The sequence below is a fragment of the Centrocercus urophasianus genome, unplaced genomic scaffold (assembly GCF_019232065.1).
Source record: "Centrocercus urophasianus isolate 14NV4802_14NV808 unplaced genomic scaffold, USGS_Curo_1.0 seq_290, whole genome shotgun sequence".
Lineage (NCBI taxonomy): Eukaryota > Metazoa > Chordata > Aves > Galliformes > Phasianidae > Centrocercus > Centrocercus urophasianus.
This window is the reverse complement of record NW_024884856.1, coordinates 64,135-85,435: the sequence shown is the minus strand read 5'-3', so window position 1 is coordinate 85,435 and position 21,301 is coordinate 64,135. Positions and strand designations below refer to the sequence as shown.

General features: G+C 55.9%; 2 protein-coding genes across 9 annotated transcripts; both read left to right on the top strand.

Annotated features, from left to right (window-relative positions):
- The first annotated feature begins 1,615 nt into the window (after positions 1-1,615).
- LAD1 (ladinin 1) lies at positions 1,616-9,944 on the top strand. Its single transcript, XM_042828316.1, has 11 exons — positions 1,616-1,942; positions 2,319-2,407; positions 4,888-5,046; positions 5,203-5,665; positions 6,125-6,268; positions 6,775-6,824; positions 7,309-7,381; positions 7,686-7,817; positions 8,144-8,233; positions 8,962-9,039; positions 9,160-9,944. Exons 1-11 carry the CDS (start codon positions 1,616-1,618, stop codon positions 9,163-9,165), a joined length of 1,611 nt encoding a protein of 536 aa, XP_042684250.1. The 3' UTR covers positions 9,166-9,944.
- A 1,746-nt stretch (positions 9,945-11,690) lies between these two features.
- On the top strand, positions 11,691-20,401 carry TNNT2 (troponin T2, cardiac type). Of its 8 annotated transcripts, XM_042828324.1 has the most exons (18): positions 11,691-11,881; positions 12,069-12,116; positions 12,641-12,651; positions 12,770-12,787; positions 13,356-13,385; positions 14,044-14,100; positions 14,220-14,258; positions 14,700-14,735; positions 14,982-15,003; positions 15,335-15,395; positions 15,501-15,617; positions 15,886-15,963; positions 16,107-16,217; positions 16,461-16,570; positions 16,855-16,945; positions 17,114-17,154; positions 17,706-17,711; positions 18,302-18,560. In XM_042828324.1, exons 2-18 carry the CDS (start codon positions 12,079-12,081, stop codon positions 18,348-18,350), a joined length of 915 nt encoding a protein of 304 aa, XP_042684258.1. In that variant the 5' UTR covers positions 11,691-11,881; positions 12,069-12,078; the 3' UTR covers positions 18,351-18,560. The 8 variants fall into 8 exon arrangements, with proteins under 8 accessions (XP_042684258.1, XP_042684260.1, XP_042684261.1 ...); XM_042828326.1 differs by lacking the exon at positions 13,356-13,385; XM_042828323.1 differs by lacking the exon at positions 11,691-11,881 and having other exon boundaries at positions 11,997-12,116.
- Positions 20,402-21,301: the final 900 nt, after the last annotated feature.

Sequence of the window (21,301 nt, the reverse complement as noted above, 5' to 3'; positions counted from 1 at the left end):
CCGAGGCATCCAGTGCTTGTCTAAAATCTTTTCTCTTCTTCCTTCCTTCGTTGGGATTTGTTTGATTTCTGAGCCAAAATGAACCGACCTGGGATGCCTTCCTGCTTGGCTTCCCTCTTCCAGTGGAGGTACCTCCGTGCTCCCAGTTTCTCACCCTTCACACCCACCTTCCCCAGAGCTGGAGGAGTTTTAGCCAGGGAGCAAAGTGCGATGGAGGAGCGGAGCAGGGGCCGATGTCAGGACCAGCGGATGGGTGGAGGTGCAGGATGAGCTGCTGGGCCCCGGGGCGAGGCTGAGGAATGCCCCAATTACAGCACAATTATGAGAACTGGAAGCTCTCCACTGCCCTCAGCCAAAGAAACACACGTGGGGATGAGGCACAGGACAGTGTTCCCAAGGGAAATAATCCTGGCCGATACTGGCCTGGCTCCTTAATGGGTATAAATGGGTGTCCTCTGCTGCTCTGCACCAGGTGAGGTTCTGGCCTCCTGCTCCATTCCCAGGAGCAATGGCTGGAAAAGCCACAGCTCAGAGGGAAAGTCCAAACAGAGATAAATATTGAGGGAATAGATGGGAAACAGTGATGATGAGATAGCAAAACCTGGTGCTAACTCTGGCATTTTCAGCATAGCAGAGATGAAGGACAATGATGAATGCGCTCAGAAGGTTCTTGCAGGGCTGGGATTTGGGGATAAAATGGCAGATGGCCTTACAGGGAAAATCCAACATGAGTTTGTGCATAAACGACTGGCTCATGATTGGCCATTGCCAACGTTGGAGTGACAGTTTGGAGTTACAGCAAACACAAAAAAACATTGAAAGAGGAGGAGAAAGATGAGCTGACCGCTCTGGGGCAGCAAATGTCTCACACCAGTGGTGTCCTGATGGCTGGAGATCAACGCTTTGTGCTGCCAAACAGCTCAGCTTGAGGCGGCCCAAAGCAATGGGGAGGTGGGAGCTGTTCCTATGGCAGGGAACAGAGCTGGGAACTCCGTGCTGGAGGAGAAACTCACAGAGGGGTCTTTAAGATCTCTAAAAGGGGTCTTTAAACAGGCCTCTGAGCTGAACATAAAGATCAGGGCAGTCGGAGGGGTGAGCATCACCAGTGCTGATCCTCTGCCTGACCGCTGTCCGCTAAATCCTGGCTACGATTTCTTCATCTTCATCATAAAAGGAATCACAAACCACAAGGTTTTATGTTCCTTTTCTCCACAGATCCTACCTGGGGGTGTTCTTTCACTGCGCTCAGCCTAATCCTCCTAAAAGTCCTGCTAAGTCCTGTGCCTCAGTGATATCCTTTGGCAATGAGTTTTGCAAGTAAAGCGCTCGCCGTGCATTAATCAGAAAGGTTCATTGCTCTCTAGCAGCTCGCTGATGCTGGACGGCTATATATAGTTTGTCAGCAATTAGTGGGACACTTACAAGGTTATTTAAGTAAGTTCTTTTCTTTGTGCCGCAACTCACGGAACTCCTTGTATGGGTGACAGCACTTGAAAGGCAACAGTGACAGCAAAGAGAAAGAAAAGCAGAACCGGCTCGGGGTGGGAGGCCCGTGGGACATAGATGGCCTTCAGAGATGGAGTTTTGCTCAGGAATTTTTGGCACAAAGGGACCAATGGGGCCCTCAGTTCCGCTCAGGTCTTGGCACACCTGGAGGAATTGGGGTCCAGGGAGCAGCCAGAAGGACGATGGGTTTGTGGGGCTGAGGATGGGCGCCCCAAAATCCCCGCTGGTCGGCTCCCTCAAGTCCTTCTGCGTGCTTCCCAATGCAGCAAAGCTCACAGCAATGGGGAGGCCACAAGAAGTCCAGAAAGAAAAAAAAGGCTTCAAGGAGCATGGCACCCTCCCATCTCTTTGGGCACGCTCTGCACCCAGCCGGAGGTGTTTAATGACTGTTTTGGATCCCGGAGAGCCAGCGGCTGCCTCCTCCCACGCGCCCACGGTAATTCACCTCCTCCAGCCTCTCGCAGGAGGCGGTGACGGGTGCAGGGTGCTGGTAGAACAGGTTCTGGGCTGGGAGTTGTCTCCAAAACCCTGGGAGACCTGGATGGATCCAGCCCAGAGCGCGGGTCTCTCTGCGAGCCCTGGCACAGCAGGCAGTGAGCTGAGCTCTGCTTTGCGTGGCACTGCTGGGCAGGGCGGCTTTTGCACGGCGCTGCTAGTAGACAAATTACAGCCCTGCCTCTGTCCAGGTAGATAAGAGACCATGTGATGCAGCGGGGTGGAAAACGGGCTGCAGGAGGGTAAAGGTGCACAGGGAAATAACCTTGCAGGTTCCCTCCCTCCTCGGGCAGCCAGTCCACGCCAAACCACCTTAGCCTGGATGCTTGCAAGGTTTTGGGGCTGCCGGAGACCCACGAGAAGCAGTGATGTCTTTCAGCAGGAGGAATTGGTCTGACCTCTCCAGGTGAGTTAGGGCAGCGAGGATGGGGTCAGGGTGGGCTGCTGGCACTGCGGGCTGTGGGGAGGACGGGGGTTGCCATCGGGTGCTGGTGCTGCCCCATCAGTGCTTGGTGCTGGGGGGGTTTCTCGTGGGTCGGTGAGACCTGGAGTGATTTTGTTTCTTCTGCCTATGGGAGAATGGAAGCAGCTCTGGAGAGTTATCCTCACCCCATGCCAGGTATGTTCCTGGTTTTGGGGTCCGTTTGCTGTTCTCTGTGCTGGTTCTGGGAAGGGCTGTGGGGTTTTGTGCTCTGCTGTGCTTGCGAGGCCCCCATTGCATGCCCAGGCTCTGCCCATCTGATTCATCCCCACACCAAACCTGCCCGGCCCCATGGCTGTGCCCTTCCCGAAAGGGATTTGGGTTCCAATGGGAGCTCCTGAGCTGGGGGAGGTGGGGGCAGGGGGCTCACACGCAGCCCAGGGACGTGGGGTCGGTGCCGGCATTGCACACACCCAGAGCTGGTCACAGTGAGTCACACACAGCCCACAGAGCGGCGTAAATCCCTGCCTGGCTGTTGGCTCACCCAGCCAAACGGCCTCTAGGATGGCTGTAGTTTGGGGTAAAACACCCAATGGGATCAGCTCAGAACTGGGAACTGATCCCCCAGTGCTCAGGGACTGTCAGGGCGCATCAGTGCCTCTATCACCGGGCTCTGGGACAGATCCAGGTGCATCCAGACCCCATCCAGGGCCACCTCCATGCCCAGCAGGTCCTGTGTCTGGCACTTGTACAAGACAAGAAGGCGGTTTCTCCTCCCATGAGATGAGACAGCATTCCCCGAAACAGCGGAGATGTCAAATATCTCAGCACTAATGATTAACAGGGCAGGAGAGGACAAGGCAGGGGAGAGCTGCCAACCTCCTTTTACTCATCTCTTTGAGGTTAAAAAAGGTAATACAGTGAGAAAGGAATCCCTCTTTGAAACAGCAGAGGGAAAGATTGGCAAAGCAAATCCATAGCCTGATGTGTGGATTATTTAATTACCAATAATGAGAAACTGCACGTCAGCAATGCCAGTTATGTGCTGCCTGCAGGAGCCAAACAAATGCGAGGCGGGGAAACCTCAGTTTCATTTTGGAGCCTCTGTGTGCAAATCAAAGTAACGCGGGCTCAGAGTTTTGGCTCTGTTGTCACTGTGGGAGGGACACACGGCAGCTCCTCTGTCCTTGCAAATACAGCCGGGTGGCTCTGCAAGGGCAGCTGAGCTGTGCAGAGATGTTTGCAGGCAAATAGAGGGGAGCACTGCTCAATGCTGGGGATGCTCACAGCGGAGCTCCACGGCAGATCCCCAGCTCTTCATCCATCGCTGCTGCACCGCACGCCACGCTGTGCTGGGGGTGATGGGGACGGAGGAAGGCAGCACACGCTGTGCCATGACCCCATCCCTGCTCTCCGTTCCGCACTGCTGCCCCTGCAGCCTCCCCGCCTCCGTCCACCAGGAAGAACAGAAGCTGCGAATGGTCGCGGGGGGTAATGTGGTTTAATTTATCACCCAACCTTCATTACACAGTAACTCACAGAGCGCACGGTGAGTCGCTGTGTCCGCATGGTGCTGGACCCCACCGTGCTCTGACTTTCACGTTCTTAAGATCAGCTTCAAAGCAAATGCTGGGCCTGGGTGCAGCTGCACGGAGTGCTGTGTGGGGCTGCAGGGCTGCGAGTGTTCACAGCTGGGTCAGGGCTGGGGCTGCAGGTACACGGATGCTGTTGTGAAAACAGCATGGAAGCCTGGAAAATGTTGCCTAACACAGTGGCAGAGAGAGCGGGCACGGTTTGCGTGGAGAAATGAACCTTGTTTTCCAAACAGCTCTGTATTCAGGTCGGTGTTTCAGCTTAAAAGCCACCACTTTGTCTGGTGCCAAAATGGCTCTTTAGATGGGATGAAGAACGTAGGTATTTTGGTTTAAGCTGCGGTTTTAACAAATTCCTGGTCCTTCTGGCTGTGGGTGCCAGGGGAGATCTGTGTCCTTCTGCCCCTGGGGCCTTTTGCACACTGAATATTAAAAGGCCATCCCCATAACCCACGTTGTGGCCACGACCTGCTGTTGCTCGTGGTGACCCAGCCGGGGTGTGTGGTTGGGATCCGTGCTGCGGTTCCAGGGCTCTGCTGAGTTACAGGTGAGACATCCTCACCCAGATAATCTCGCTTAATGTAGGGATTCCTTTCCGATGAACGCAGCCCTGAATGGGATACATTAGGAGTTGGAAAGTCAAGTGCTTGCGTTGGGAAACGTGGGGATCAGTTGGGTGGAGCAGGAGTGCTTTGCAACACACGGTTTGTGTTGGTGTCCCCTCCCCTGTGCTCAGCAGTCCCACATCTCGACCGTGGTTGGATTTTTGGGTGGTCCTGTGCAGAGCCAGGAGCTGGACTCAGTGATCCTGATAGGTTCCTTCCGCCTCTGGATGTTCTATGACTCTGTGATTCCACATCTCCTTCCAAACAGCCTGGCCAGGCAGAGGACACTTGAAGATGAAGAGGAGCAGCAAAGGGAGCGCCGGCGGAGGCACCGCAGCCTGCTGTCCTCCTCATCCGTGGATGAAGACCACCCCAGCCCTGGGAAGGACCCCAGCCCTGGGAAGGACCCCAGCCCCGTTCCCAGCAGGTGGGTGCCAGGTGCCAGCCATGCCTTGGGTGCTTCTTGAGCTGAACCGTGCTGGAGCAGAGAGGTGCCCCATCGCTAGGTTAACCTCACCTGTGAGCTGGAAGCCTCCCCTTGGTGCTGGGTGCTGAGGTCTGGCCCTGCTTGGTCTCTCTGCAGGCCCCAGGCCCCGGTGAAGCCGATGGCTCCCGAGGAGGGCGAGGAGCGTAAGCTGACGGAGGTGCTGAGGACAAAAGAAGGGAGACGGATGAGGTCACCAATGGCAGTGTCTGAGAAACCAAAGCAGGAGGAGCAGCAGGAGGCAGGAATGAAGCCACATGAGGGGCAGGAGAGCATCACGGCTACAGAGCGGGGTCAGGATACAGCCCCAGCCCCAGCAGGAGAGCAGCACCCAGTGCAGAGCCATGAGAGGAAGGTGACAGCAAGAGGACGGCTGCAGGACAGGGAGGGATCGAGCGTGGGGACACTGCGGGGAGAGCAGAGGAGGGAGGAGGAGCAGCAGCGAGTGGCTCCAGAGCTGGGGGGCTGCCGGCTGCGCGAGGTGAAGATCCTGACCCGGACCAGGAGCTCCAGCACGGAGGAGAAGGCGGCCTCGGAGGGGACCTCACCTCCAGCCCAGCAGGTGAGCGGGACCTGGGCATGGTGCTGAGCCTTGGGCTGGGAAGTTCTGGGTGCTGGAAGGACAAAGGAGAACCAAAGGGTACCAGGAGGGAAAGGCAGCCTGCAGGCCGTTGGGGAAGGCGTCTTTGGGGCTGGTACCCCATGGTGCTGCTGGCTGAGGTCAGGGTCTGTTCTTGCCCTACCACACGCTTTAGATGGATGAGGAGGATCCACAGTCCCACCTCCTCCTTTCCTCACTTTGCATGTGCCACTATGATCGCCTTCTCCTGCAGCACTGCCAGTTGCCATCAGGTTTCCCTGAAGGGAATTTGCAAATCCAAAGCAGACAGCCAAAGTTTGGAGGGTCAGGATCTCAAACCAACATCTCCAAACCATTTCCACCCTGGCTTTTCTGGTCAGTGCACCTGAACCTTCCCTGCAAACTCTGCATGGCTGCATTGGATGTCTGCTTTTTTCCCAGAAACCACCCAGGAATCCCTCAAAGGAGGGAATGCAGCCACCTCCCAGCCAGGAGGAACCTACAGAAAAGCGGGATGCCCCTCCAGCTCCTGCCACCTACAGCACCTCCATCAGAAGAAGCAGCCCACGAACGGTCTCCTTTCGGGTAAGAGCAAAACAAGGGTGAAAAAAAACAACATTAAGGCAGTGGAAGATGAGAGCAAGGAAGGGTTCTTTGGTCTCCAGGCACAGATCCTTGTCCAAAATGTGCACTTGAAATCCACCCTTTGGTGTGGGCATTGCTCTTCAGTCTTTCTTCTGTTTCTGTTGTTCTCAGATCAAAAGTCTGCAGCAGCAGACAGTGTGTTTGTGTGCCTTGTGCTGGAATGGAAATCTGTGGGAAGGGGGGAGAAAACAGGGAGCTCGTTGTCAGGGAGATCCCCAAAGGTCACAGACACAACCGTCCGCCCTCTGGCATTTCTGTTCTTTGAGAATGCCAAATGAAAAAAAGAAACATCCATCCTGCTTCTCATTTCTTGATACCCCAGGTTTGAGATCTGGCTCTTCTGCAGGTGAAAGCAGAGCATGTTTGAGAATGGGGAAGCTGAGTCCGACCCAGGTTCTCTTGTTCTTATCTGTTGCTCCTAGATTCCATCCCCTTTTGTCTTCCAGGTGATCTCAAATAAACAGAAAGAAGAAAGTGAGAGTCCTCTCGCAAGAAGGTCAGAGCCCTCCACCTGCTGCCTTTATGGGCAGGGATGGTCCCTCCTCTGTTTTCAAAGGGAGGAGGAGGGGATGTTTCCTAACCCTGGGTCTGCAGAACGTTGGCCCCAGGCTGCAGGATGCTCAGAGGGATGCACAGCAAACTGGGAAGATGGGGACATGGCTTAGTGGGCAATGGGTTGATGGTTGGACCTGATGGCCTTAGAGGTCTTTTCCAAACTTAAGGATTCTATGATTCTAAGACAAAGCCCAGATCTGGTTGTGCTGGAGACAGAAAACTGGGGAGCCAAGGGTGTGGGCCATATTAATCCCCACAGATCTGGGTCACTGTTGGGAATGGAGCTGCTTCCCTGGCACATGGGTGCAGGATGAGTGCCTGGGTTGGATGAACTCTCCTCCTACCAAGTGGAGCCCCCAGGGCCGTGGGCTGAGGCGAGGAGATCCTGGGGGCTGCATTCAACACCCTCCCCTGTTCTTCACCAGTGCGAGCATGAGGATCCCAGGCAGCAGCAGCAGCATTGAGGAGAAGCTGGAAAAGTACACATCAGCTGTGCAGGTAGAGAAACCAGGCTGGGAGGTGTTTGGGGGGAGGGAAGGGGTGGTCTGGAGCTGAATGAGAAGAGGGACTGAGCTTCACCAAAAAAAAAACCATCCCAAAAGGGCTGAAGAACGTCTTGCGGAAAATGGATCAGCCTTGGGGTTTTAGGAGCAGAACTTTGGAGAGGGTCGTGGGGATGCTGCATGGTTCTGCTGGGCAACCCAGAGAGCTGGACAAGGTCAAGGAGGGAGCAGACTGTGAGGTGTGCTCTGCACCCCGGGGGTGAGCACAGCCCCCACTGATAGCCCTCCCTCTCTTGCAGCGCTCGGGCTCAGTGAGATCTTCCCTGACTGTCCAGAAGAGCCTGATGCTGACTTCAGAGGGGGTGGCCAGCAAACGCAATTTCTTCGAGGCCAGCGCTCCCAGCAAGGCAGAGCCGCTCACTGCCAGGAAGGTGAGGGGAGACATCAGCTTTCTAGGGCAAATCTAGGGCATTTTGGATACAGATGCGTGGACGTCAATGTGCAGTGTGACAGGCTGCTGTCTGGATGGGTTTGGTGGGAGGTCGGTGATGGCTGTGTGGGCAGAGCAGGGATCTGGCCACCGAAACTGCGTGCTGGCATTGAGTGGGTTTGTATTTGGGGAGCTGGGGCAGAGCCAGTGCTGTTCCTCACCTTCTGTGGATTTGCTCAGTCTCCCTGTGCCCTGGGCACAGTCCTGGGCTGTTTGTGCAGTGAGAGAGCTGGAGCCATAACCCTGCTGTCCATCTCTGTGCCACAGGATAACCTGAAGATCCCGGGATCGGTGACGTCGCGCATTAACCTGTGGATCAGCCGGACTCAGGAGCCTGCCAAGGAGGAAAGGAGCAAGGTAACAGCTTGTGCCATCGCCTCGGGGTGAACCCTGAGACCTGGCAGCCTGGTGGGACACGTCCCTGCATCTAGAGGGGCAGGTGGGGCTGGAAGGGCTTGTAGATCTTTGGTTGAACCCATTAAGGGCTCTGATACTTCACATGTGCTCTGTGGAGCTTGAGGACCTGCTGTGCACCAAACTGTGTTTGGGTCTGAAATGATTTACATCCTGTGTGCAGGATATTCCCCAAATGATGATGTCCCACAGCTGCGGGGACTCAGACTTGACTCCAGGGGCACTGATTTGGGGGAGATGGGAGGAGACATTTTGGCTTCCAGGCAGCTTTCTGTGCGTGGAGAGATTCAGCAAGGACAGTTGGGCAGATGTCACCTTATACAGCAGTAGGATTTGCTGCTGCCGCTCATGGCAGCCTCCTGGTACAGGACGAGGAGGGGCAGCCCCAGTCGGTCAGACATGCCTGGGCACCCCAGCACTGAGCTCTGGGATTAGCACTGCCCAGACACGACTGCATGGGAGGCTGCACCGCCTCGGTCTGCCTGGAAGGGTTTTGCTTCTGGGGTCACTCCTGGGTAAAACTTTCTTCCTTGGTTGTTTGTTTTTTCCCTTATAATAACACTTCCCACCGTGCACTTCCTGGAGGTTTCAGTGGGGTGGAAATTCTTTACCCGGAGGCGTGACGCATGGGGAAGACCTTCCTGTGCCGCTCACAATTCTCCTGTTTGCAGGACATCAGGAAGATCAACAGCCTGCCAAGGCGTGATGGCTGGGTGAAGCAGCCCAGAGAAACCCCTGCAGACCCCGAGGTAGATGTGGGGCTGCGCTGAGAGCCGCCCTGGGCTGGGGCAGGGCTGGGATCTGCGTCACCAGCAGCCTCAGCCCCATTCCTCCATCATTCCTTCGTTTGTTGTTTTTTTTTTTTCCAGTTGTAACAATGCCATGCACAACATTATCAGATGATAAAAAACTGTTCTGCTCTGAAGATCAAAGCCTGGCCCTGCCCTGCCGTCCAGCAGCCCATAGTGCCGATGAGTCCCCACTGCCACCTGCGGGTGGAACGGTGTGGCCCGGGGTTCTCCGCTTGTGGGCTGGAAAGGAAGAAGGCTGGAAGTCCGTCCCTGCATCCCCTTTCCTCGCTCGCTGCCTGGCCAGGATTACCCAGACCTGGAGGCTCCCTGCAGACTCTGAGCAGACCCTTGCCTTGCTTTCCTACAACGTTGTGGTGTCCTGCTCCCATTCCCTGGCTGTGCCCCATAACTGCGCTTGCTGAAGGGATCTGCCCATCCCTGCCCCTTGCAGCCGGATCGTGTCAGCAGTGAGGCTGCACATCCATAAACTGTGCCCAGCCCCATGTGTGGGGCGAGGTGGGGGGCAGGGAGATGTCACCCCTCCCCAGGGCTGGCCCAACCAAAGGCAAAGGCCGTAAAGTGTGTGTGCCACTATCGTAGCCTGGAGATCCCAAAGACCCCAAAGCCACCTGGTCCCCACTGCCTGCTGCGCCCACCTGGGGGGACACCAGTTGCCTATGACACGATGCTCAAATCTTTCTGCCACAGGCTGGAGCTGAGCCTTCAGCAATCATTGCGTTGTCCAAATTTGGTGTGGGACCCTCCTGCTGCCCCCAGATCTGCTTTTGCTTGTTTGGCTTTGGATAGGACTTGATTTTCTCTAGGACTGGGTTGTTTTCTAATAAAAGTGGCTCCTTCTGAAATGTTCCTGCTCAGCTAGGACCTGAAGGACTTGTTTCCCATCGTCCTGCAAGAGGAAAAAAGCAAGAATTAAGACAGATATCTCAGGGTGGAAGATAAAAGCAGTCTGAGCTTTCGTATGGCAGCATCTGGGGCTGAAGCAGAGGGTCGGGTCCGAAGCGCTGCCTTATCAGCGTCCCCAGCCCTGGGAGGTGACAGCTGGCTGGCTTGTGTCAGCCCCTCGGGCACTCACGTATCTCCATCCGACGGGTTTAAAATAGCAAATCTCTGAGGCCACACAATAGCTTGGGCTTATATGGGCTCCTGGGGGGGAAGGGGGAGCACAGAGGGGGCTGGGGCCACTGCTGCCGAAATAGCAGCTCACAAGTGTTGCATTCCTCTCTGGGCGCCGGGCACATTCCTGCTGGCTCTGCCCGCCCTGGGGTGGGCGCTGGGGGGACCTTAAAGCCTCTGCCCCCCAAGGAGCCCTTCCCAGACGGCCGTCAGCACCCACCGCTCTGTGGGACCTCGGCACAGGTAAGGCTGGGGATGCTCAGCTCCAGGAGGTGTTGATCCCGCGGGGGTTTGGCTCGTGGTCGGCGTGGTGCAGCTGCTCTCGTTGGGATGCCTTCCTGCCGCGCAGGCATTGCCCTGGGCAAAGCATCAGAGCCCTCTATGTGGGTTTTTCGGCAGCAGTGCCAGCATCGTTAGGAGCCGGGAAGGATTTGGGGTGCGCTTGGAGCCCTGGTGATGCTGGGAGAGATACGATGCCTGCAGGAGCACCAGCACAGCCTGCAGCGTGTGTCAGAGCTGGGGCACTCCTGGTTGTTTCAGAGTGAGCGTTCAAAGCCTGAACTGGAATATTTGTCCATCTCCGTGTCAGTTGCAGAGGATGGATAGATGTTTTTTAGAGCCGTGTTCTAGCATACTGTGGGCTTTCCTGGTGTGCCTCTTCAACAGTTCTGGTTTTGCTGTTTTTTCTCAGAAAATGCATGGTGGGATCTGGTGATGCAGGAGGTGAATGGGAGTGCATCTTGGCCAGGAAGTGATCTCTGCACTTGGGAGCCCAGGTGCCAGCAGCCATGCAAAGGGTTTGGCTGAATTCTGGGGGCAGCAGAGCTGTGCTGTGCCCCAAATATCAGCTCAGGAGGTCGAGGGGCTGATCCAGAAGGCAGGGGGAAATGGCAGCAGATGGGCAGTGAATCCGAGGCAGTCGGGGCTGTCTTCTGACTTCATTGGTCTCCAAAAAGCCCCTCCTGAGTCACCGTTCAGCAGGGAGATCTGACAGCTGCACGGCACACTGAGGCATCCCCACTGCCGTGCGCCTTCCCCGCGTCTGTGGGTCCCCATCCTGCGTTCAGCATCCTTACCAAGTGATCCCCAAGCCTCTCCTCCCCATCCCGGGTAATAAATACCCGACAGATGCAGTCAGGAGCAGTTGTTCCTACAACGCCCAGTGGGAGTGAGGAGCTGCTCTGGGAACAGGTGGTTGGGCACAGGGGGGTTATTTCTAGGACTGCCTCACGCTGGGTGATATCACACAACTGGGAGGGAGATGGATGTGCAAGGAAGATGCTATGTGAGCCCTACTGCTACACCGAGCTGTGATTTATTGCCCCCTTTGGCTAAACTCAGCCTCAGGGCTGGGAGCAGGAGGGCAGTGCTCCTGCTGAGCTCACATTGCCCCTCTGCTCTCGGAGGGCCGGGCTGTCTCATGGAGCAGGGCTATAGAGTGGAGATAACAGAACATCCCTGCAAGTCATCACATCACAGCTGAGCTAAGAATAGTCAGGAAGAAACCAAGCTGAGCATTATTACTGGGTGATTTTCCCATGCCCTGAGCAAAAGCAGCACCCTGGGATGGCTCCAGCACAGAGAGCTGTGTGTCCTGGGCACAACTCCTGGCAGCAGCTATCAGCATGGCATGGGGCTGAGCCCAACCTCCTGCCTCTCATCCACGGTGAGCTGTGATCCTGGGATGGAAGGGGACGGGGGAGCCTTATCTCCACTGAGATACCACTGCCACAGCCCAGCTGGGACAGCTCACAGCTCCAAGTGCTCTGGGGAGAGGCAGCAGGACGGGCTGTGCTTGTCCTTATCTCAGCTCCTAACCCTCGCTTTTTCCATCTTGCCTTGCATTCTGGTAGATAACCAAGCATGTCGGACTCTGAAGAGGTTGTTGAAGAATGTGAGCAGTAAGTGGCATGGTTTCTAACACTCTTTCTTTCTCCTTATTCCTGCGTTCCTGCAAGAGGGGGTGCTTGCTGCTGTGCTTGCTGCCCCAGCACGCAATGTGAGAGCACTTCAGGATCTCCCCACAACCACAGGCATCACTGCTGTGTCTGTGCTGAGACAAGCTGGGCATCAGCAGTGGGTCAGGCCTTGTACTTAGCATCCCCTTGGCACATCTGATGACAGACAGTGCACCTCCCTTCAGGTCAGGAAAGGACTTTGGGACCATTGACAGGTTTTGGGTACTTAATCCTCTCAAACTGGGTAACGGTCCTGGGCTCTGACCGCTGTAGGAGTGCCATAAGAGCACTTCAGTTCCTGCTCAATTCAGGTCTTGGCTTGTCTCCACTGCCAGCTCCCAGCACAGCCAAGCAGTCACTGGGGCCTCCATGAAAAGGGGTGCCCGGCCCTTGGGAAATGGGAGCTCCCCTTCAGCCCCACTGCAGCAGATCGCTGCCACTTGGCTTCTTTGTGTTGTACTTTGCAGGGAGCAGGAAGGTAAGAGGACACAGAGCATCCACAGCCACCCTGAGACCGATGCTAAGGAACGATGGGGTCACGGCAATAACCCACGTCTTCTTTCTCTTCCCTTTCTCCCCTGTGCGCTCACATGAAGAGGAGTATGTGGAGGAAGGTAGGTGATCCTCCTGCTGCTGGAAGGGCAGTGCTGTTGGTTCAGGGTTTTGCTTGAGTGGTGGTGGTGATTTCCTTGCCATGGGCAGAATGAGCAGAAAAGGCCAACAGGATCACATTCTGAATTCCTCCACCTCAACCATCAGAAGGACCAAAGCCACCCTGAATTTTCTCAGGATTTCTTTTCCCAGGGAGATCCCTTGGCCCACAGAGGGAGGTGGCAATGCTGGATGTGGGTGCATGCAGAAGCGTGAGCACAACAATTCAGCAGGCGCTGGAGCTCCAGCTGACTGCACATTAACAATGCTCAGGCAGAAGCCTTGACTCCATCAGCGTGGTGCAAGACCAAACCCCGTGCTGCAGCAGTGGGGCTGTCTGTATGGGGTGGGCATGGGAACAGGGGTCTGCTGGGGCTCCTGCTGCTTCAGGGCTGCTGCACAGCAAAGCATCCTGAGAGCTAAAAGCAAAGGGTCGGAGTCCTCACCTCGTGCACACCAGAGCTCTGCCCCGCAGCTTTAGGGCACCTGACTAACCTCTGTGCTTCTTCCCTCCCCTCCTCCCCGGCTCAGAAGAGGAAGAATGGCTTGAGGAAGAAGACGGTAGTTACTGCACCTTTCTTTGTTTCATCTGAACGTATTGTGGGTCGGTGTGTCCCGTGCCTTTCCCTGGTTGGGAAATGGTTTTCTTTCATTCTTTCTCCTCTGCTGCTTTTCGCACTCTCCCCATCCTGCTGTGTCGACCTGCTCTCATTTCTGTGCTTTCTGTCTTCCATCCCAACACACCCGTGGGTTGCTGTCTTCTTTTCTTCTCTTCCTCTCTTGCTGTGGGACCGCCCGTCTCCCGCAGGACCTGTGGGCTCTGACAGAGAACTCTCGTGGGGGTACTGCTCCCTCCAGTGGAAAAATGCTCCAACAGTGCCATGCATGAGATTTACGCCGTAGAGTTCCGCTCTTTGCTGCATGGAGGAGAGCAACAGAAATCAATCTCCTCCGCTCTGGGGTCCCAGGGCACAGCTGGGGAGGGAACGAGGGACAAAACCAGGAGGGGGCTCTGAGTCCTTGGATTTTATTCCCCCTCATCCATGCCTTACCTTTGAGTAAGGGCCTGAGCAAAGCCCTTTACTTTCTGCTTCTTTCTCCCATAGCTCCCTCTCCTTCAGGCCTCCTGGACTCAGTACCACAGTTGTCCCATTCTGGGGGTCTGTAGGGAGCCAGCAGGAGCTGTGGCCGTCCCACTGACCCTGTCCTTATTGCACAGGTCAGGAGGACCAGGTAGATGAGGAGGAACAGGAGACAGAGGAAACCACGGCAGGAGGTGTGTGGTCTGTGTCCCCATGCTGTCACACCTGCAGGCACGATGCAGAGTGTAAGGGACGTGTGGTGGGACACCTGTGGATGCTCTGGTCACACTTTCCCTCTTACTTCCCTCAAAAGAGACAGAACAAGAAGATGAAACAAAAGCACCAGGAGAAGGTAAAGCAGGAGCGGAGGAAGGATGCTTCTTGGCCATTTCAATCTCCCACAATGCTGCCTCCTTGCCACGGGGTTTTCAATGTCAAATTTTGAATTCAGCCGCTGCTGAAAGGAGACAATCTGCAGTAAATTGGGCAGAGCTGCCCTGGCCCCATCCCTAGCAGGGCAGGGGCAGCAGGAGATCTGCAGGTGGGATGTATTCATGCTGCTTAGGTAAGAAATTCACCCCAGGAAATGGAACAAGAAGGCAGTGCTGGTGCCTTCCCAGCCTGAGCTCCTGCAGAGCTCATCTTTGGAGAGGACCCAGGTTTTTCTCCCCATCTGCTTGGGGCTGAGGGACCTGCCCTCCCCACGTCCATCCTGGGCTTTGTGGTGGGGACAAACACAGTGCTGGGGCAGCCTGACGGCCCCTCCAGGGCCAACACATCCCATGTTCCACAGGTGGTGAGGGGGACCGGGAGCAGGAGCCTGGGGAAGGTGAGGCATCCATCCCTGTTCCCCTTTGGGGTAGGAGGCACTGTCCCTTCACAGTACACACCCTGAATGCCTGGAGCATCAATGCACGTCTCAGATGTTGACACAGATGGACACCTCACTGTGTTGCTTTGGCGGAGGATGATGTGCCTGCAGTGCTGAGAGGAAGGGGTGGTTGGGTTTCGTGGGGTTTGGGGTCAAAGTATGCCACTAACAGTGCCTTTCTCTCCTGTTCCTGGGGACCCACAGGTGAATCAAAGCCCAAACCCAAGTAAGTGTTGGTGCATTTTCTTTGGTGCAAGGTTTGAACTAGGAGCTGTTCCTCTATGGCTCTCACTGCGGCTTAGTGCCACAGTGAGATCCATAAGGAACGTGGGACAGCAAAGCCCTAAAAGCATGAAAACAGGGCAGGGACTGCAACATGGAGAGAAGGGAGAAAAACAGAGAGAGAAACATGGGACTCTTCCCTGCCCTCCACAAGCACTCATTGCTGGGGGCCATGGGGCTCAGGGAGGAGGGCTGGGCAGAGCAGTGCACGGGTGGGAGCCCTGCCCCATCCCAGCCACCCACTGCCAGCTCCCAACCTCCCACTCACCTTTCAGGCCCTTCATGCCCAACCTGGTGCCTCCCAAAATCCCTGATGGTGAGCGCCTGGATTTCGATGTGAGTGCATCTAAGAGCAGCACTGTGGTGTTGCTGCGTCCAGCAGCTCCCAGAGGGCTTCACCACTGTGAGCACAGCCATCACCTTCATTTCTGTCTGGTGCAGGACATCCACCGCAAGCGCATGGAGAAGGACCTGAATGAGCTGCAGGCCCTCATTGAAGCCCACTTTGAGAGCAGGAAGAAGGAGGAAGAAGAGCTCATCTCCCTCAAAGACAGGATCGTACGTGGGCAGCCCATCCCCTTCGTGGGCAAACAGCACAGACACTCTCTGCAACAGCAAGACCCAAGATGTCCCGTGTCCCTGCCAGAGAATGATTGGGATTTGAGCCAAATTTGGTGCCCTGGGGTTGGGAATCTGCTGTAATACCCCTCCCATATGGAGATGTGGGAGCAGCAGACCTGTCCCTGGGGCTCTTGGGATATTAGGGATGCCGAGGGACAAAAGGAATGTTCTGGAACACCCCAGCCATGGTTCTCTCCTTCTGCAGGAGCAGCGGAGGGCAGAGAGGGCAGAGCAGCAGCGTATCCGCAGCGAGAGGGAGAAGGAACGCCAGGCCCGCATGGCTGTGAGCGTCATCAGGGCTGGGGGGTCCCTGCAGCACACGGCCCACCTCCCCCCCACAAACCCATCTGTGGGGCATGCAGGAGCACGAGCTGTGCACGTTGATCCACAAGGCCTCCACTCCTGACCCACTTCTATCCCTGGCAGGAGGAGAGAGCTCGCAAGGAGGAAGAGGAGGCACGGAAGAAGGCTGAGGAAGAAGCTAGGAAAAAGAAAGCTTTCTCCAACATGCTGCACTTCGGAGGCTACATGCAGAAGGTGTGAAGCTGCACATGGGGTTGCAGCAAAGCTGCTGGTGCTTCTGGAGTGGGGGGGGGACTGGGCCACAAGCTGGTCCCACAGCATCTTGTGCTGCAGAGAGGGGTTCCTATAAGCAGAAGAGGACGGGAACGTACTGAGAGCATCCCAAAAGTAGAGGGCGCTGCTGGGAGGAAGGGCTGGGGATGGGAGCAGAGGCCAGGCGGGTTCCTTCCCTCTGACGGGCTCCAACGGTTTCCGCAGTCAGAGAAAAAGGGTGGCAAGAAGCAAACGGAGCGGGAGAAGAAGAAAAAGATCCTCAGCGAGCGGCGGAAGCCTCTGAACATCGACCACCTCAGCGAAGACAAGCTGAGGTAGGGATGCTGCAGGAGGGGTGAACGGGGCTGTGCCACCGCCATGGCTGCGCCAGGCTGCGGGTGACAGCGGCGGCCATCAGAGGGAGCCACGCTCACACACGTGGGACACGCGTGTCCCCACAGCCAGACACAGACGTGGGGCTGCCCGGCACGGCCCCACTGGGCACGGAGCCTGCAACACCCATGGGACGGATCCTGCCGCGGAGGGGGTGGCATTGCTGCCCCATCTCTTTGCTGCTGCATCCCTTTTCCATACTGACATCATCCATCTCTTCCCATAGGGACAAAGCCAAGGAGCTGTGGCAAACCATCCGTGACCTGGAGGCTGAGAAATTCGACTTGCAGGAGAAGTTCAAGCGGCAGAAGTACGAGGTGAGCTGCCAGCTCCTCTCTGCTGGCTCTCCCTGGCTGGATCTCCAGCTCTTGATATGGGAGAGTCGCGTGTTGGATGCATGCTGTGCTGCATCAGGAGAGACCCGTGCCCAGCTTGGCATGGGGCATCCCACCAAGCCCCACCACCTGCCTGCATTTCTCCTGCAGATCAATGTCCTCCGAAATCGCGTCAGTGACCACCAGAAGGTGTAAGTACCCAGCCTGGCCGAGCGCCCTTCCTCATCACTCAGTTTCACCCCATGTTTCTCCCAGCTGCCCCACGCCTCATCCTTACACACCTGCAGGGACCTCAGACTGTGCCACTGTGCTCCCATTGAGAAGCCCTCATCGGCCCCCAGCTTCCCCCCTGCCCCCAAACAGACCCACGTAGAGCCCCGTGTGTCCTGCAGGCCACACATACCTGCAGCTGCCCCATCCCTTCTGTATCCCTACCCACCACCTCAGGGAAGGACCCCCACCCCCCCAAGCTTGTATGGGAGTGGAGATCCCATGGGCTGTGGGGGCTGTGCAGTCCCACAAAAACTTGGGAGCTGGTCCACACATCCCTTGCACAGCACTGGGGGACCTAGGGTGGAGGTGAGCATTTAACCTGTTCTCCCAGGAGCACTGTGTTGCTCTCTTTCCCCTGTCTCATCCTGCATGAGCTGTTCCTAGCCTTCCCCTCAGTCAGTTAGCAGCATTTCCCCCACTTACACCAAATCTCTCTTCTCTTCTGCCCTCCCGTGGCCTGGTGCTGCAGCAAAGGGTAAGTGCAGGCTGCATGCCTCCCATCACACCTGTGCTGCATGGACACCTGGGGCTGACCTTGCACCAGAAGTAGGGCTGAGGGAAGGACTGTTCTGGGAACTGATATCAGAGTTGGGTTGGTGACTCTCAGGATGCTCAAAATGCCCATTGCTGACTGTCCAAGTCACCACCACCATCACCTCCTCCACCTCCCTGCTAGCACATGCCCAGAGCACCTGTTCCCCCAGTTCTGGATAAGCAGCTCAGTACAGCCAGTCCCAGCTTCTCAGCCCCAGAAGAGGGATCCCACAACAATCACAAAACCCCTACAGCTGGAGGTCCTTTATTTATGCTCAGTGGGAGGGAGGAGCATAATGACGCCATGGGGGCTGGTTGGAAACACCTGGTAGAACATGAGCTTGTTCCTGAAGAGTCCCAAACCCACCGGCTGGCTCAGCCCCCACGTTAGAGAAGGTGCTACTGAAGATTTTCCTTGCAAGCATCAACCAGCAATAACTTGGTTCTCTTTTGAGGGTGCTCTAGCAGTGTCCATCTATCTCCTCTTTTCATTTCCATTAACACATTTTGCCTGCTCTGCTTCCCATCTAGGTCAAAGGGTGCCCGTGGGAAGACCATGGTGGGTGGCCGGTGGAAGTAGATGGCTCTGAAGGCAGAGGTGAGGCTCAGCCATCAGACGCAGTGCTGTGCGCTCAGCCCATGCCAGGGCTCCACTGCTGCCCCATCGTGTGGTGCTCGTGCAGTGCTTGCTGCAGGCTCCGTGCTGCTGGGGTGGGCAGGTGCTCAGCGAGATGCTTGCTGATTCTCATTTCCACACCCCCACGTGATGTTGTGTCTGTAAATAAAGAGAGGAGTGAGGGGGTGTGGGTGTTGTGTCCGCCGGGAACCAGGAGGAAGCGCACGGCAGATTGTCCCAGCAGCGCTCAGCTGAGCCCACTGTCAGAGCACGAGGGGATGCAGCTCCACCCGGAGCCTTCTGAAATGTGTGCTCTCCCCAGGAGCTCCTGGTGGCATGTAGGCCAGCAGAAGACCCCTTACAAGCTGAGGCAAGCTGTCCCCTGCTGTCACTCAGCAGCACCTGAGCCGTGAGGCTTCTCCCAGAGCGATGAGGAGGGATGCACGGGATGGCGGATCTTCACAGGCTTCATGTCCCTCAACATGCCTCAGAGGGCAGCTGAGCAAAGACCCAACCAGTGCCATTTCCGACCTGCCTCGATGCATGTCCCTTCAGAGACAGCATCACCCCGAGCTCCAAGCCATCGATCCTCCAAACCCTCGTGCAGAGGCAGGGCCGTGCCCGGTGCTGCACAGAGGCGCTGCCTCTCTGCCCGTCCCTGTGGGCGGCAGCGCCCAGGCTTTGGGCACGGCACGGCGGCACTCCCTGTTTGCCACAGCACAGCCTGTCCCAGCAGCACTCTGGTCCCTTGCCAGCCTGGCTCCCCGCGCCGGGGCCGAAACCGGCGCCCTCCTCCCTGCGCGGCACCTCCCTGCACCCTGAGTCAGCACCCGGCCCTTTGCCATCTCCCACCCGTGTCCCACCACCTGCGGGCACAGTGGAGCGTGGTGCGGGATGCTGGTGTCCCCTGAGGCGCAGCGCAACGACCCGGGGGTTGTTTTCTTTGGGGTTTTGTGTGCTGCACGGGCTGTGCGATGGTTGCATGGGCGCAGCGTGTTGTGCCAAGGCGTTGTGTGTCGGTGAGTGATGTCTGGGCATGCTGTCACCATCCTGCCGTGCGCAAGGTGTGTTTTGCAAGCGGATGAGTCTTGGCTTTGTGCTGCTGTAGGATGGGAGCGAGGGAACCTCGAGAGCAGACATTGGAGGGGTGTGCAGAGAACTTGGTGCTGTGCTGCTGGGACTCCGCAGTGCGCTGATGTCCTGCAGTACTGCTGTGTGGTCCCAGTGCCTGCATGGGAAGTGGGACTTCTGGATGTGAAGTCAAAGCATGAACATCCTCTGCAGCGCAGAACGAGGGGCAGAGAGCTTTGTCCTTCCCCAGTCACTTGCTGCAGGAAAGGCACTGAAGCTCTGGAGCGTGCCCCAGTGGGGGGTCTGGAACACTATGGGGCCTTGTGGGGAGAGGGAACTGGGGTGGTTCATTCTGGAGGAGGCTCCGAAATGGAGTTTTGCAAGTTGTGCAAATATCTGACATTTCCAAGTTTCTTATGGCTGCTTTTAAACGCCCTATAAAACCTCGAGTTTCAATTAACATCTCAGCGCTGTAAAGCGCTGCCCGTACAGCTAATTCATGGGTATCAGTTAATTGTTTTAGCTGGATAAACTCACCCATGGCTTATGCTGATCCCACAGATGTGTTAAATCATTGATGAGGACTTTAATGCACCCTAAGCACAGTTTAGCATCTACGCAATGACCCATGTCTGTGAGACTTTGCCCTGCTGACAAAGCAAGCAACCATGATCTGTGATGGAAAGGAAGAAGCTTTGGCTGTTGCGTGGAAGCAGCTTTTTACTGGTGCTTAGTGGAAGTAAAATAAGCTTCCTAGTGATATCTGAATCACTGCTTTTGCATGTGCTCTCATGCCCAGCTTTCAGCTGAAGTCCTGGGTGTAAACCGTGCTCTTCTTTGGTGCAGGCAGCAACCACTGGCAGGAACACTGAGATCTGAGACCCAGCGGGGGCCCAGCATTGGATCCATAAGCTTCATGGCTGGCAATGGAAGTGCTGCACTGCTTGCCCTGATCTGGAGCTCTGAGCTCTTTTTTTTACCCCATCAGAGCTCAGTGCTCTCTGCACATGACATTGGTGGATGCTCCCCGTGCTTCACAAATCGATGACGTTGCCCTACAGGTGGTGCTCTGCTGGTTTTGGAAGCGCCGCGAGCCCTTTATCTGCACACGTAAATAAATAGAGTTGTGCCTTTGCAGAGCCATAAATCAAACCTTGATATCATGACAAAGACAGAATGCTTTGATCCAGGGCAGCACTTTGATCTCCTGTGATGAACCAGATGTTGGTGATTATCTGTTGAAATAGAGCAGTAATTGTCACTTTTCAGGCAGTGTTGCTGCAATGTCAGCCCGTTGGCTGTGGGCCATGGCACACCTCAAAATAAAGCAGGCAGAACATGGATATCAATTACATTTTGCAGTTCTCAAATTCTGCCAGTTACCTTGGAACAACATATTTTGGCAAGAGAACATTTAGCTTTGAGATGTTTTCCACCCAGGACATTGCAAAGAATTACAAACAAAATGATGCTGGCAGAGAACGAGAATTTTTGGGTGCTGGGTGAGATGCCCATGGGCCATACTGGGAGGACAGGGACTGATTGGCTGCTCCTAGGGCTCCTGTCCATCAGGGTTGGTGCAACAGTGTGAAGGAGATCTCAGCATCACCTCAGTATAGTATCATAGACCCATAGAACGGTTGGGTTGAGAGGGACCTTAAAGACAATAAATACCATGGGACCATAGAATGGTTGGGTTGGAAGGGTCCTTAAAGATCAGAAAACCATACAACCATCATCATTGCAAAGGAAGAGTGACCAAGGGACTTTGGGAATTGCTGGCATTTCTTTGCAGCCGTGGAGGAGCCCCAGTTGCAGCCCCTTGGGCTGTGGCAGCTCCTTGC

Bases quoted from the DNA above. Each gene is read 5' to 3' on its own strand.
- LAD1 (XM_042828316.1), top strand. From the start codon at position 1,616: ATGGGGCCCTCAGTTCCGCTCAGGTCTTGGCACACCTGGAGGAATTGG. The intron at 1,943-2,318 runs GTAATTCACCTC...AAACCACCTTAG, and splicing joins CCTCCTCCCACGCGCCCACG to CCTGGATGCTTGCAAGGTTT. The intron at 7,818-8,143 runs GTGAGGGGAGAC...TCTGTGCCACAG, and splicing joins AGCCGCTCACTGCCAGGAAG to GATAACCTGAAGATCCCGGG.
- TNNT2 (XM_042828321.1), top strand. From the start codon at position 12,691: ATGCTAAGGAACGATGGGGTCACGGCAATAACCCACGTCTTCTTTCTC. The intron at 12,788-13,355 runs GTAGGTGATCCT...TCCCCGGCTCAG, and splicing joins AGAGGAGTATGTGGAGGAAG to AAGAGGAAGAATGGCTTGAG. The intron at 15,618-15,885 runs GTACGTGGGCAG...CTCCTTCTGCAG, and splicing joins TCTCCCTCAAAGACAGGATC to GAGCAGCGGAGGGCAGAGAG.